Genomic DNA, 16799 nt, shown 5'->3' with positions numbered 1-16799 from the left:
TGGAGCAACTTTACACTTTCTTTTTCTAGAATTTCATCACCATTCCAAAAATTATGAACCCTCATACTAAGGTTTGAATGTTTCTACATATCTGCTTCAAGAATAAAATGATAAAGGAAATAATGTAATTCAATATTTACCTAAAATTAGTACTCTTTTTTTAAAATTTGTGTCTTTGGTTGTAGATGGACAGCATGCCTTTATTTTATTTGTTTATTTTTATGTGGTGCTGAGAATCGAACTCATGTGCTGAGAATCGAACTGAGTGACTCACATGTGCTCTTCCACTGAGCTACAGCCTCAGCCCCCAGCACTCTTTTACTTAGTCAACAAGTACTCACTAAAAATTAATTCTATCCTTGGGATTCTGTGGGTACTATTGAGCAGACCAAGAAACGTAAGACCCAGTCTTTAGCAGTAAGGAGCTTGCCTTCAGATATATGAATGTTTATGAAACAACAGACATATTAATCCACTCCTGAGGAGGGGAAAAAAAGGAAAGTGAGTACCTTAGCAATTCCAATTCTATCATAGAAGTATAAAGAAAAAAGAAGGGCTGGGGATGTGGCTCAAGCGGTAGCGTGCTCTCCTGGCATGCGTGCGGCCCGGGTTCAATCCTCAGCACCACATACAAAAAAGATGTTGTGTCTGCCGAAAACTAAAAAAATAAATATTAAAATTCCCGCTCTCAAAAAAATGAAGAAAATACACTAAAATATTAATTGTGCTTGCTGTGGAGGTGGGATTATAGAATTTTTTGGCTATGTTAGTGTAGTCCAGCCAATGAGCCCCAGGAATACAGTTAAGCAGGTGAGGCCTGTTGTTAGGGAGAATGCACTCCAAGATAACTGGGGAAGGGGGCATTTAAGTAAGAGGGTGTAAGAAAGGACTAAATGTTTGGGGTTTATGTTAGATTTGGGAAAGGTTTATTATGGAGCCTTGCTCTCAATTGTTGTTAGAAAGCAGCTGTCATTCTGTGGGTTGGTATCCTCTTAAATTACCTAGAAGGGAGAAAGACCTGTGATTGTTAAAGAAACAGCAGTTTTTTCTGTTGCTTAGGTTGGGGGATTGTTTGGTCATTCCTCTCTTGGACAGTGTTCATGCTCTATCCGTGCTCGGACATTACAGAGTAGCCTTTTTGTCTTGATCCATCACGGTCACATAGTGTCCTTGTCTGAAGTCCGCATTCTAAGAGATTATTTTTGTTTAGCAGCAGCTTCCCTGTAAGGAATGCCACAGCTTTCCTGTGAGGGCCCAGCCAGCCTAGAGCACCATCAGGGTCCACTTAATTATCTCAGGCCACATGCTACATGTTAGGGTCTCCTTTTCTTTTTCTCACCTGCTTTACATTTGTAGATTTTTCTATCTTGACCCTGTATTGTATATTCTGTCTGTTTGCAAGAAGAATCATCTGGTATAAATGTGGAGGTTAGAGAGGAGCTGAGAATTAGATGGAAAAGGCCTATAGCCTCTGAGCACAGAGTTATGAATATGGAAGGAAGGAAAAATCCAAAAGAGACATTTTTATAGAAAAACAATTTGAATTTGAAAGCAACTTTTATAGCATTGTGGCTTAGGCCCTTCTCAGTCTCAGCATATATGTGTGCTAAACATAGGCTGGGTTCTTGGAGTTTATTCTCTTTTACTTTAGAGTGTATTTTTACTTACTTCCTGGGTGTGCCCTGTTCTCAGCCTTGGAACCTTGCTGAACAGACCTGCTCAGGAGGAGCAGAAGCCTCATCCAGCCATCCTTTTTGCCCTGCTGGCCCCCATCTTCCTGGTGCCTCTAAGGAGAATGGCTCCACATTCCCATCTTCCTTCCTTCCTCCAGAATTCATGATTGAGTTTATTTAAAGAATATGTTGACTTAGCAGCTCAGGAGGCTGAGGCTGAGGCAGGAGAATCGCGAGTTCAAGCCAGACTCAGCAATGGTGAGGTGCTAAGCAACTCAGTGAGTCCTTGTCTCTAAATAAAATACAAAAAAAGGCTGGGGATGTGCCTTAGTGGTTGAGTGCCCCTCAGTTCAATTCCCAGTACTCCCCACTCCACCTAAAAAAGAATGTGATGATATCTAAAAGCAGGGCACAAGTAGAGGAAGGAAGATATCTCATCCAGAGGGATAATTCATATGTGGACAGAGGTCCACATATATTCTCGGTATATCAACAGATAGTGATACAGATTGGTTTTTCATGGACTGAACATATAGCTTAGTTAACACACTAGCCTTGTATGTGCAAGGCTGCAGGTTTGATCACCAGCATCACAAAATAAATAAATGTGTGTATGTGCATGTTTGTGTGTGAGAGTGAGAGAAAAAGCAATATCATTTTTAAAAACCTCTTTCAGTGCTTAATCTGTTTTAAAGTTGCTGACTTTTGACTTTAATTCTCTAGATTGTCTTATATAGTTTTTTCTCTATTAATATCTGAGAGAGTGGACTAAAATTGTGTAGTCTTAAAAATATGAAATGATTTGTGGATTGGATCAACTTCTTGGTATCTTTTAGAATCTTGAGTTTCTTTAGGAAGGACAAGGATGACATTCTAGTCTTTGTAGATATTTTCTGGTGATGATTTTCGGTTTTTTTCCACATAAGATTTGTATTGGACATACAGTAAAGGGAAGTTTGAACATATTTTTAAATGGAAAGTGTTAAAAAGTAAAGACTATTCATAAAAATAAGAATCACTTGTTTCCTCCATATTGAAATTAAAGAATTATAAAATTTTTATGTATTTCACCATAGCTTCATAGATTCCACTAGAGAAGTGAATTATGTGGGTTATTTTAATTCTTAAAGAAGACCATATACATATGCAATTTTACCTCAAGTGTAAAATAATATATGTTCAAGGTAGTTCAATTTTCATTTCTCCCTAATTCACAGTCATTTTTTTGGCCATGATGATTTTTTTTTTTAAAGAGAAAGAGAGAGAGAATTTTTAATATTTATTTTTAAATTTTCGGTGGACACAACATCTTTGTTTGTATGTGGTGCTGAGGATCGAAGAAGCAATCAAAAGACTACCAACCAAGAAAAGCCCAGGACTGGATGGGTATACAGCAGAGTTTTACAAAACCTTTAAAGAAGAATTAATACCAATACTTTTCAAGTTATTTCAGGAAATAGAAAAAGAGGGAGCTCTTCCAAATTCATTCTATGAGGCCAACATCACCCTGATTCCGAAACCAGACAAAGACACCTCAAAGAAAGAAAACTACAGACCAATATCTCTAATGAACCTAGATGCAAAAATCCTCAGTAAAATTCTGGCGAATCGGATACAAAAACACATCAAAAAAATTGTGCACCATGATCAAGTAGGATTCATCCCTGGGATGCAAGGCTGGTTCAATATACGGAAATCAATAAATGTTATTCACCACATCAATAGACTTAAAGATAAGAACCATATGATCATCTCGATAGATGCGGAAAAAGCATTCGACAAAGTACAGCATCCCTTTATGTTCAAAACATTAGAAAAACTAGGGATAACAGGAACTTACCTCAACATTGTAAAAGCTATCTATGCTAAGCCTCAGGCTTGCATCATTCTGAATGGAGAAAAATTGAAGGCATTCCCTCTAAAATCTGGAACAAGACAGGGATGCCCTCTATCACCACTTCTATTCAATATTGTTCTCGAAACACTGGCCAGAGCAATTAGACGAAAGAAATTAAAGGCATAAAAATAGGAAAAGAATTATCACTATTTGCAGAAGACATGATTCTATACCTAGAAGACCCAAAAGGGTCTACAAAAAAACTACTAGAACTAATAAATGAATTCAGCAAAGTGGCAGGATATAAAATCAACACGCATAAATCAAAGGCATTTCTGTATATCAGCGACAAAACTTCTGAAACGGAAATGAGGAAAAACACCCCATTCACAATATTCTCAAAAAAAAAATAAAATACTTGGGAATCAACCTAACGAAACAGGTGTAAGATTTATACAATGAAAACTAAGAACCCTAAAGAGAGAAATAGAAGATCTTAGAAGATGGAAAAATGTACCCTGTTCATGGATAGGCAGAACTAACATCATCAAAATGGCGATATTACCAAAAGTTCTCTATAGGTTTAATGCAATGCCAATCAAAATCCCAACGGCATTTCTTGTAGAAATAGATAAAGCAATCACGAAATTCATATGGAAAAATAAAAGACCCAGAATAGCAAAAGCAACTCTAAGCAGGAAGTGTGAATCAGGCGGTATAGCGATACCAGATTTCAAACTATATTACAGAGCAATAGTAACAAAAACAGCATGGTACTGGTACCAAAACAGGCGGGTGGACCAATGGTACAGAATAGAGGACACAGAGACTAATCCACAAAGTTAAAACTATCTTATATTTGATAAAGGGGCTAAAAGCATGAAATGGAGGAAGGATAGCATCTTCAACAAATGGTGCTGGGAAAACTGGAAATCTATATACAACAAAATGAAACTGAATCCCCTCCTCTCGCCATGCACAAAAGTTAACTCAAAATGGATCAAGGAGCTTGATATCAAATCAGAGACGCGCTGTCTGATAGAAGAAAAAGTTGGCTCCGATCTACATATTGTGGGGTCGGGCTCCACATTCCTTAATAGGACACCCATAGCACAAGAGTTAATAACAAGAATCAACAAATGGGACTTACTTAAACTAAAAAGTTTTTTCTCAGCAAAAGAAACAATAAGAGAGGTAAATAGGGAGCCTACATCATGGGAACAAATTTTTGCTCCTCACACTCAGATAGAGCCCTAATATCCAGAGTATACAAAGAACTCAAAAAATTAAACAGTAAGATAACAAATAACCCAATCAACAAATGGGCCAAGGACCTGAACAGACACTTCTCAGAGGAGGACATACAATCATTCAACAAGTACATGAAAAAATGCTCACCATCTCTAGCAGTCAGAGAAATGCAAATCAAAAGCACCATCTCACTCCAGTAAGATTGGCAGCCATTATGAAGTCAAACAACAAGTGCTGGCGAGGATGTGGGGAAAAGGGTACTCTTGTACATTGCTGGTGGGACTGCAAATTGGTGCGGCCAATTTGGAAAGCAGTATGGAGATTCCTGGGAAAGCTGGGAATGGAAACACCATTTGACCCAGTTATTGCCCTTCTCTGACTATTCCCTGAAGACCTTAAAAGAGCGTACTACAGGGATACTGCCACATCGATGTTCATAGCAGCGCAATTCACAATAGCTAGACTGTGGAACCAACCCAGATGCCCTTCAATAGATGAATGGATAAAAAAAAAAAGTGGCATTTATACACAATGGAGTATTACGCAGCACTAAAAAATGACAAAATCATGGAATTTGCAGGGAAATGGATGGTACTAGAGCAGATTATGCTAAGTGAAGCTAGCCAATCCCTAAAAAACAAATGCCAAATGTCTTATTTGATATAATGAGAGCAACTAAGAACAGCAGGGAGGAAGAGCAGGAGGAAAAGATTAACATTAAACAGAGACATGAGGTGGGAGGGAAAGGTAGAGAAAAGGGAAATTGCATGGAAATGGAAGGAGACCCTCATTGTTATACAAAATTACATAGAAGAGGTTATGAGGGGAATGGGAAAAAAAAAAAAACAAGGAGAGAAATGAATTACAGTAGATGGGGTAGAGAGAGAAGATGGGAGGGGAGGGGAGGGGGGATAGTAGAGGATAGGAAAGGTAGTAGAATACAACAGTTACTAATAGGGCATTATGTAAAAATGTAGATGTGTAAGCGATGTGATTCTGCAATCTGTATTTGGGGTAAAAATGGGAGTTCATAACCAACTTGAATCTATTGTATGAAATATGATATGTCAAGAGCTTTGTAATGTTTTGAACAACCAATAAGAACCAGTAAAAAAATAAAATAAAATAAAAAGTAAAAAAATAAAATTAAATTAAAAAAAGAGAGAGAGAGAGAATTTTTAATATTTATTTTTAAATTTTCGGCAGACACAACATCTTTGTTTGTATGTGGTGCTGAGGATCGAACCCGGGCTGCATGCATGCCAGGCGAGCGCACCACCGTTTGAGCCACATCCCCAGCCCCAATGATGATATGTTTAATAAGAGGCATGTTGCTCAAAACCACCTTGGACAAGTAGATTTTATACACACACACACACACACACACACACATATATATTAGCTATAGGTGGAAACAGTATCTTTATTTTATATTTATGTGGTGGTAAGGATTGAACCCAGTGCCTTACACATGCTAGGCAAGCACTCTACCTCTGGGTCACAACCCCAACTCTAGACAAGTAGATTTTTCCACAACTTTTATTTTTTCATTTTAAGTGTCATTAAAACTTATTCTTTTTTTAAAAACATTTTTTTAGTTGTAGATGGACACAATACCTTTATTTTTATTTGTTTATTTTTATGTGGTGCTAGGGATTGAACCTAGGGTCTCATGCATATGAGGCAAGCGCTCATACCACTGAGCTACAACCCCAGCCCCTAAAACTTACTCTTATTTCAGAAAACCACAAAGGTTATTTAATGTCTACAAATACTTTGAGAGAAAGCATATAGGCTTTAAAGTCATGATAAAAATATCACTAAAAAGCTGTATTCACAAAATGATGTATTTTTTTAAACATACTTCTGCTAGGTAGTGGCATTCTTTTATAGTTACAACTACTCTGAAAGTTGAGGGAGGAAAATTCCTTGAGCTAAGGAGTTGAAGGCCAGCCTTTGGGGACACCCTGTCTCAATGAACAGAAAAAACTCCATCATCTCAAAACTAAAACATGTATTAACATTTCACCTAAATGTTATCTATTAAATTCTTATGACTGGTGTAATAGTTTCTTATTAAAAACCTGATGTAATATTAACTAGCATTTATTAAGTATTTATTCTTCTTTTGGTATTGTTTTTACTTTAATCTATGAATATGCTTACACTTTGTACCCTTTGAAGTGTTTGAATACTTAAATATTTTACTGATAGGCAAACTATAGCCAAAAAAATAGGATACAAAATTGTGTTTTATGTGTATGTTCAAAGGCTGAAGAAAATGCAAAATTACTATTATTATGTTATGAAGATGTGACCTGTTAATTTTTTCTTCTTCAGTTTTTTAGTCTGCTATGTAAATAAAATTAATCACTGATTCTAGATTCTCTGTAACTAAGAGTAGATTTGTGTAACCAAATTAAAAATAATAAAAGTAGTATTATATCTTTAATTACTTTTTGTACATGTGATTCCATAACACATTGCTTTATTCAGAATTATAGAAAGTATTAGTGGAAAGTAACTAATTCTTTTTCTCTAAATTGTGGTACAATATACATAAAATTTACTGTTTTCTAATATGTGGTTCTGTGGCATTGAACACATCCACGTTGTTGTGCAACCATCACTACCATCCATGGACCATCTCATCCTCCCAAACTGAAACTGGACTCCCCATGGCAATTCATGGCAACCACCATTCTACTTTGTTTTTCTGAATTTGCCTACTCTAAATAGCTCATATAAGTCATTAGAAAACATGATTCATCAGCCCTTTTTTCTAATAATGGGAAAATAATGTTAGTTCGGAAACTTTTGGAGGTATACTGTGTAGACCACATCTCATGGTCCTAGAAAAAGGCAGTTGATTACTTTGTGAGGATACTTTTTTAAAGGTTAATTTGCTAAGAATTAGAAAGCTTGTGTTTGTTTAAATAGATAATAGTTGGTTTTCTAAAAATTTCATAAACCATCTCATTTAGTTATTATGACTCATTGTCTATTGAGCTTTCTTTCATAAAAAGAGTTTACTTAAAAGAGACCCTAATTATTGAAAGCTTATAGCTGTTCTCAATATACAGATGGTAGAAAATTCCTTCTCTGAGTTCTCATGGAGAGCTCACAAACATATGATGACTATGTCTTCAACAGAATCCCTGAAGTAAACACAGAATCCTTTCAGATTGAGCCAGAATGAACCAGATCATTCTCTTATGTAAGCTATGAGGATGTGACAGTTCATTTAGATGCTGAGAAGAATAAGTGAATTGTGCTCAGGTAATCCTTGGTGAATTTATTTCTTTTGATTGGCCTTTTGATTAAACAAGGCAGTAGATAGTTTGAGGGAAATATCTCCAACAGCACATGGCATATACATTAGAAGAACCATGAACCATGTGCTATGTGATAGTCTAGGAAAGGCTGAGAGGTTCTTTGAACATTAAATCCTTCATAATAGCTCATGTCTTCCTTGATAGCACCCACCCTTCACCCCATACCTCCTCCAGTGGTGGCTAGAGATGCTCAATGAGGTGTGTTCTAGCAAGACCTTTCTAGTGCAGTAACTGTTGGGAAAGTCCCAGTTCTTCTCCATTGCAGTTCCCCTGTGATATGTTCACCATCACTATTTAAACCATTTCCCCCCTCCCTTCCCATGTGTAGCATGAAATAAGATGATCAAAACATTTGAAAAATAATAGAGATTAAGGAACTTCCCAAGGATGCATTCAGTTGCAAATTTGAACCTTGTAACTCAGGTTTCTGATGCCTGGTCCAATGCTATCTCTGTGGTTTTGATCTTCTCTATTGAGGCACAATGGAAATATGGAAAAGTGGATATATCATTAAGTGTATAGCTCCACGAATTGTTACAAAGAAAGCCTTCATATCAAGAAAGAATATTGCCCTTCGTGTTCATGGAGGGAGACATTAGAATGGTAGTTGACAGGGGCCAGAGCAGGAGGGATGGTGAACTAATGTCTAATGGAGGCAAAGTTTCGTTTTGGGAAGACATGAAAAAGTTCTGGAAATGGAGAATGTTGATTGCCCACCATTGTAGATATACAAGAAGCTTCATGTTTTATCAGATCACAGCAACTACCAGAGCTATGGATTTTGCAAGTCATGAACAGGCCCTGCTCAGAAACCCCGAGAGGCCTGTGTGTGAGTGGGCAGAGTGACTGGTGAATGCACAAGGTGATGCCTCCACACCTGGACTCCTGGCTCTGATAGAATCTGAGCCACGTTGGGAGCATCTGCAGGGCTGATATTTCATACTTCACACTAAAATAACCTTAATGGCATGTTTTATGCACTTAAATGTATTCTTGATTCTTCTCACAATAATTATTTCACAAGTTGATATATGCTACAAAGGAAAGAATGTGTACAATATAGATGTTAGTTATGAATCAGAACAATGAGCCAACACTGAGGAGCATACTATCTAGCTGCCATACATTATAAATCATTTAAAATTGTGTTTTGTTTACTTTGTCATGTAACCTACAAAAATATTTTTGAATATGTACTATTGTGTACATGGTACTTTGCTAAGTGTTAATGCTGAGGTATTCTAATCCTTGTCATTTCTAGCATCTCTTGATATGAGCTGAATGGGAATTGGTTCCAAAGTCAGGGTTGTTTTCCATACAGGATCAAGAGAGAACATATTGTGCACAGAGGCCTTGGGGCTTTCAGTGGAGAGCAGGTGGGTTAGTGATCATTCCCACCTGCCTGGGTTCAGTATTATTCTCCCATTACAGCCAGCCTCAGACCGGAAGTCAGCACTTCTCCAGTGACTGGAAGTGGACGTACTGCTTCACCTGTGAAATGGGTGTTTAATCAGGGGATGGAAGTGTTGCTTTACCTGTGGAGAGGTTGAGTTGCTGGGTTTTGTTGTTCTTGTTTGGGAGGTGGTTTTCCTAGGAGTGCATATGAACTCTTGAAACTTCATAAGCATAAATGGCTTTCCTCTAGCTTTCCCACATTTGGAGTCTGCTCCTTACCTTCATTTCTCAGAATTGAAACTTGTGGCACACTGGTTTGGGAGTAAAATTGGTTTGGGAGTTGATTCTCTTCATTGAGTTCAGCAGCTACTCCTCTTCCATAAGAGCCTGTGATGTGGATGCATAAGGGTCTTTAAAGCCCCAATGAAAGCTCATGTTTCTGTCTTCTTCAGAATGGCACCAAACCTCCCCTGGATGCAGATGTAAATTTGGAAGCAATTGCTGGTGATCTTCGCTGTGATTGCTATACGTAAGTATTTAAATCACAAGTCAGTAGACTCTGTGGGGCTCAGTTTCTTCACCTGCAGAAGGAGGGGAATGATGCCCATCTCCCAGTTATTGGGAAGGTTAATGAGATGTCCTATGAAGCTTCTAATGTAGGGTCTGGCTGGTCCTTGCTTCTTCTTCATAGAATTTCTGGGAATGGGGAATCAGGTCATATGTTGCCTTTTGGCAAGTTTCAGTGCCAACCATATTGCTGTCCGTCACACATTGTGCTTTAAGACTGTTTGAGCAGATATTATACTCATGACTGGCTGCCAAATTATCCAGGTGCCTTTGGAAGTTACTAATATACAAGTGCCACATTCTTCATGCTGCAGAACCACAGAAAGCATTTTGTCAGCTTACCTCTTCATAGCTACATAGCCTGCCATACCATCAGAAAATCATGACATTTCTGCCTCAGCTTTCATATGCTTATGGTTTTGGTAATTTTGAGGTTTTTCTTTTCATTTTCTTTTGGTACCAGTGATTGAACCCAGAGGGTCTAGCAGTGAGTCACATCCCTATCTCTTTTTTGTTTTATTTTGAGACAGGATCTTGCTAAGTTGCCTGGGGCCTCACTAAGTTGCTAAGTCTGGCTTTGAACTTCTGATCCATCTGCCTCAGCCTCCTGAGCTGCTGATGTTGCTAGTGTGCACCACTGTGCCCAGCCTGATCTTCATATGTTTAAAGTAAATTTGTTAACTTTCCCAATTGGGGACACAGGGAAGGAAATGGCACACATGTTTTAACAGAGACATTGCCTCCACCTGTTAGCCCGTTGATTGTCCCTGATATGCTTGGTTTTAGGACATATCTCTAAGGCATGGCCAAAATGTGGGGTTTTCCCAGCCATGTAAGGCAAGCTGTGTCTTCATCTTCGAAGATTTCTGGGATCTGTTATTCAGCAGTGTAAATTTATGTCTAATAGCATATCCACTGGTAGTGATTATTGTGCCCAGTTGTTCTAGTTCTAATTGTGGAATTTCATGTAATCTTCTCTTATTCAGATATTTCTACTTGAGATTATGCTGATGATTTTGGGGAGTGTGGTCAGGATACACAGTTTAATCTCCAGTCTTTTCATGTATGGTCATCTAGGACAGGGAATCTCAGTGATTCTGCCAACCCAGTGATCCTAAGAGACATAATACATGGTGGCCAGCAATCATGTCTCATAGAGTGAAAGACAATGATTCACAGTGAAGGGAAATGGTAAGAGTCTCAGGCAGGGGTTGTGTGGGGTTATAAATGGTCTCCCTCCACTGAGGTAGGATGCATCTCACCGTCTAATTACAATCATACCTATAATGTTGTTTTAGTACATGATGTTGCTTCTTTGAGAGGAGAAAAGATTTAAACAAGTAGTGAATGATAAACACAGTTTTCATGGCAGAATTTACCCCAGAAAGTTCTTGTGGATTACATCAAATAGGATATCGGGTTATAAAGAGGCTGGTTTTCATGAGTTAACATTTTGGATTTTAGTGGTACTATCATCACTTTTTCTTTTTTCTATTTTTTAAAATATTTTTTAAATTTATTTTTTAGTTGTACACAATACCTTTATTTTGTTTGTTTGTTTTTATGTGGTGCTGAGGATTGAACCCAGGACCTCGCAAGTGGTAGGCAAGCGCTGTACCGCTGAGTCACAACCCCAGCCCCCTAGCATCACTTTTTCTTTGTTACTTATTTATTTGCTTACTTATCTATTAATTTATTTAGTTAGTTTAGTTTTGTTTTTTGATACTGGAGATTAAACGTAGGGCTGCATAACTACTGAGTTTTTTGTTTTTTTTTAATTTACAATCCTCCTGCTTCAGCCTCTTGAGCTTCTTTGATTACAGGCATGTGCCACCACATCTGGTATTATAATATTTATCACTTTTTGAAAGAGACTTTACTACTGTTGCCTCCAGTTATCTGTTTGCATCAGTTGACCAATGTAGATTTAACATTAGAGGACAAGAATGTATACCCCAGGATATATATTATTCTCAAATAATGTTAAAACCTCACACTTAGCCAAGAAACACATTGTATATGGTTAGTAATTTAACCTCTGGTGGTCTTTAGGTTCATGTGTTCTGTGTATCATATAATAAATAAAGATTGTGTCTGGAAATGAGGTTTTAAATTATGAAATTTATGCTTTTTCTCAAAGATTCTTAATAAATTATTTTAATGCTATAATGGGCCATGGACCATGGTATATGCCTGTCATCCCAGTGACTCAGGAATCTGATGCAGGACAATTGTAAGTTTCAGACCAACCTTGGCAATTTAGTGAAATTCTGTCTCAAAAAGGACTGAGGATGTAGCTCTGTGATAAAGTGCCTCTGAGTTCAATGTTCAGTACCAAAACAAAACACAAAGAAAGGAAGCTTTGAATGTGGTAAAATCCTAACACCAATGCTTTTTATCCTGTAAATGTGCTAAGTAAGCATATTATTCCACGGAATAATCACATAAATGAGGTATTGTTATGATGTTTTCACTCAGCTTGACATTGAATCACGTGAAAGACTAGGCTTTGTGTTTCCCCCTTTTCAACTTGGAATCATGGATTTTTTTTTCTTTTTTCTTTCTTTATTTTTTTGCACTACTAGGGACTGAACTCTGAGGTTGCTCTACCATTGAGCTGTATCTAGAGTCCTTTTTATTTTATTTTTTAAAGAGAAAGAGAATTTTTAAATATTTATTTTTAGTTTTCGGCGGACACGACATCTTTGTTTGTATGTGGTGCTGAGGATCGAACCCGGGCCGCACGCATGCCAAGCAAGCGCGCTACCTCTTGAGCCACATCCCCAGCCCCTTTATTTTTTATTGTTGAGATAGGGTTTGGTTAAGTTATTCAAGCTGGCCTTCAATTTGGGATCCTTCTGTCTTTGCTTTCCAAGTAGTTGGGATTATAGGGTTGCACTACTATTCCTGGCTCATAATTGACTTTTTATATAAGCTTACTTTAGATATTATATAATATATGAGTTTATAAGGGCTAGTTACATAGCCCTTATAAGTAAAAGTACTATGGTAAATATATGTGAATTTCTTCTGACAAGGTCTTTTATATTAATATTTGCTTGTGGCTCTTAGGAATGTTTATTTCTCATTGGATTGCTTACTCCATACAGTTATAAAAACAGTGTCTTTCCTAATTGCTTAATATGTGGCCTTAGAAAATTGTCACCTTCTCCTTTAGGGGTTTTTGGAGTATCTAAGAATAAATAAATAAGAACACTTCTTTTATTACAGGGGTGCAGATCTCTCTGCTTTGGTACGAGAAGCTTCTCTGTGTGCCCTGAGACAGGAAATGGCAAGACAGAAGAGTGGAAATGGAAAATGTATGATTCTCACCACAATATTTCAATTTATCACTGAATAGTTAAAACCACTGTTGCCCTGGAAAATGACCAGCTTTTAGTATCTATTTTCTGTTACAATAATGCTTATATTCTCTAATGAACCTTTAGAAGCTATTCTGTAATATTATATAACCTCTGTTTTTGATAATGTAATAATAACAAATTAATCATTGTCTCTCTAAAATCAGTAGAATTATATTTTATCATCATACACAAGTGATTAAGTAGAAGCAAGTCTATTCACTGTCTCCATTATGAATGTTCCACATATCAATTCTGGAAGCCCTCATCCTTTTGCTGAAGTATCATCTCCTTTCCTGTTAAAATACAATGTAGGAAAGAAAAAAAATGCAGCCTAAATTGCAAAGGTTAGAAATATATGTGAGTTGTGGAAATTAGAGACCTTTCCATATTGGGACTTTCCTTTCAAAATACAAGATGGGCTGGGCGTATAGCTCAGGGCAGAGCCCTTGTCTAGCTTGCACATAGACCCTACATTTCATCCAGCACTATATCCCAGCATCAAACAAACAAACAAAATGAAAACCTACTGTTACTAATCAATCCATGTAGTCCACTATGCATTCATTTGGGAACATTTCAACAGCTTTGCAGCATCCTTCACTTTTGACAAAAGTGTGTTATGGATGAAAAGTTTTGTGACCTTCATTCCAACCATGCCATGTACTCTTTACTTTGCTTGTCTGCTGTGAACAGTAGTTTGGCCAGTTGCAGTTTATGAGTGTTTCTGCAATTTTGCAGAATACCTTTGTTCACAAGAGGTATTTTGTCCTCTGTACTTGTACTTTCATGGGAATGTCCAGTGTGTATTGCATGCCTGCCTGTAGATTTTTAAAAAATGTCTTTATGCATTTATATTGATTTTTCTTTTTTTCTTGCATTGCAAGAATCTCAAAGCTGAGTTCTTTTTATGGCTAAAGCAGCACATACTTAGATTAGATTTGACAACACACATATCTTCATTAAGATGAAATTATCTAGTCATGTGTAGTGGCACACACCTGTATACCCAGGTACTCAGAGGGCTGAGGCAGGAGGACCACAAGTTCAAGACCAGCCTTAACAACATACCAACACCCTGTCTCAAAATTAAAAATAAATAAGGACTGAGGGTGCAGCTTTGTGGTAGAGCATCTCGGTGTTCATTACCCAGTGTACCACCTCCCCGCCCCCCCCAAAAAAGAAAAGGAAACGATTTATCTGAATTTCTTTTTTTAAAGTGTTTATTTTTTAGTTTAGTTGGACACAATACTTTTATTTATTTATTTATTTTTATGTGGTGCTGATGATCGGACCCGGGGCCTCGCACATGTGAGGCGAGCGCTCTACCGCTGAGCCACAATCCCAGCCCCTGAATTTTTAAAATTTCATTTTGGAAATAGGTAATATATCAATGAGCAAAATTAGAATTTTGGGAGGGGATGGGGGAGTTTCCAGGGATTGAACTGAGCCACATCCCAGCCCTGTTTGTTATTTTATTTAGAGACAGGGTCTCACTGAATTGCTTAGCAGAATTTGTGATTCTCCAGCCTTAGCCTCCTGAGCTGGTAGGATTACAGCTATGAACCACCACACCCAGATAATTAGAATATTTTCTAGCATGAAAAATCAGTATTCTATCTGAAAAATGAATCTCATCATTTTCTTGGTGTGTATTTGGTCACTAAAGACTAACAGACCCTAGCACATATATTGGTGCTGCTAGTATTAATTTTGTTTGTATCTTATTTTATGTATGTTTATGAAAATTTTTTTAAATTTTTTTAGTTGTAGTCAGACACAATACCTTTATTTTATTTATTTATTTTTATATGGTGCTGAGAATCGAACCCAGGACCTCGCATGCGCTAGGCAAGAGCTCTACCACTGAGCCACAACCCCAGCCCCTCAGCAACACATTTTACTTTTTGTTTAGGTAATAATTCTATTCTAATTCTATGGAGAAAACTTGTTATTTTTAATTATAAATTGTCACACGAGTTATCATATTAACATTAGAAACAAAACTGTATTTTAACATTATGTATTTTATTTCATTTCCTTATTTAATGTGTGTAATTCAGTATTTTGATACTTTGGTATATGTATTTAAATATAAATGATTTTCCAAGTCACATCATACTATGTTGTGCACTCTTTTTTTTTTTTAAAGAGAGAGAGAGAGGAGAGAGATTTTTAAATATTTATTTTTCAGTTTTTGGTGGACACAGCATCTTTATTTTATTTTATGTGGTGCTGAGGATCGAACCTAGTGCTCCGCACATGCCAGGCGAGCGTGTTACCGCTTGAGCCACATCCCCAGCCCTGCACTCTTAAATATTATGACATTCTACTTTCCTTTTCTAGTCAAATATATTTGAATCATCCTGAATCGAGAATAGTTTTGCTCCTTCTTTATAAATGTCAACATTGAGTTGAGTTAAGCAGAGCAAGGATGGCCAACAAAGGATTATTTATGAGTAATTAGTCTCTTTGGTTGGCACTGCATTATAAACTGATGAGTAGAATATTTTTTGCTTGAATACTCTTTGGGTAAAGAATAGAACCCATCTCCTCATTCAGTGTCGTCAGTTTTCTTTGAAAGCTGACATTTTCCAAGAGAAACTAAGTTTTAACTCACAGTTAGTATTCTCTACTGAGAAGTATATATTTGTGCATTTGCTTCACAGGTGAGCTCAAGATTAATCATACACACTTTGAAGAAGCTTTCAAGAAAGTGAAACCATCTATATCAGTAAAGGTAAGAAACATTCTTCTGTATCTTAAAAAAAGATTTGAGGTCAAAGCAGTAGACCTGAACTCGTGATTCATAAAGTATTTTATAGATCATTTCTTCTGAAAGAAATTGCATATTAAATTTTGACCTGGAAACAAGCTAAATAATGACCTTTATGTTTGGGGAAATTTTAATTTTTACTGAATCATAGTTCTGCACATTAGATGTCCAGCCCCTGTTTATTTCAGAGATAATGAGTACTCATGTATGCTCCCACAGTTTCATAATTCTTACTCATTGATATTCAAATATTATTTGATCTACCCACCTTCCCCCTTTTTAAAAAAAAAACCCAGGGGCACTTAACCACTGATCCACATCCTCAGTCCTTTTTTTAAAAAATGTTTTATTAGGGTCTCCCTGAGTTGCTTAGGACCTCACTAAATTGCTGAGGGTGGCTTTGGACTCAAGAGCCTCCTTCCTCAGCCTCGGGAGTCACTGGGATTACAGGCATATGCCACCATGCCCAGTTACCCCACCATTTTCGACAAATAGTTTTTTATCTTCTTGGAGATGGACGGTACCCAAAGTAACCCATAGAGATTACCCTTATATTTCAGGGAGGTGGAAATACATTCACCACAAGGAGAAAAAGTGTTAAAA

General features: G+C 37.1%; 1 protein-coding gene across 10 annotated transcripts in view; it reads left to right on the top strand.

Moving 5' to 3' along the window:
• Nvl (nuclear VCP like) overlaps positions 1–16799 on the top strand; it is a 132390-nt gene that overhangs the window by 95387 nt on the left and 20204 nt on the right. For 9 of the 10 annotated variants that reach the window (XM_058571768.1, XM_058571759.1, XM_058571753.1 and 6 more), the window contains 3 exons: positions 9944–10020; positions 13290–13378; positions 16090–16160. In XM_058571768.1, the coding sequence (XP_058427751.1) occupies positions 9944–10020; positions 13290–13378; positions 16090–16160 (237 nt within the window). Of the gene's footprint in view, positions 1–5967; positions 7214–9943; positions 10021–13289; positions 13379–16089; positions 16161–16799 lie in introns of those variants that run through there. The other variant, XM_058571764.1, reaches the window with a different exon arrangement.

The sequence above is a fragment of the Marmota monax genome, unplaced genomic scaffold, assembly GCF_021218885.2.
Source record: "Marmota monax isolate L192 unplaced genomic scaffold, Marmota_monax_Labrador192_F-V1.1 WCK01_AAM20220418_F8-fsc00153, whole genome shotgun sequence".
NCBI classification, from domain to species: domain Eukaryota; kingdom Metazoa; phylum Chordata; class Mammalia; order Rodentia; family Sciuridae; genus Marmota; species Marmota monax.
This window is presented reverse-complemented; position numbering and strand designations above follow the sequence as displayed.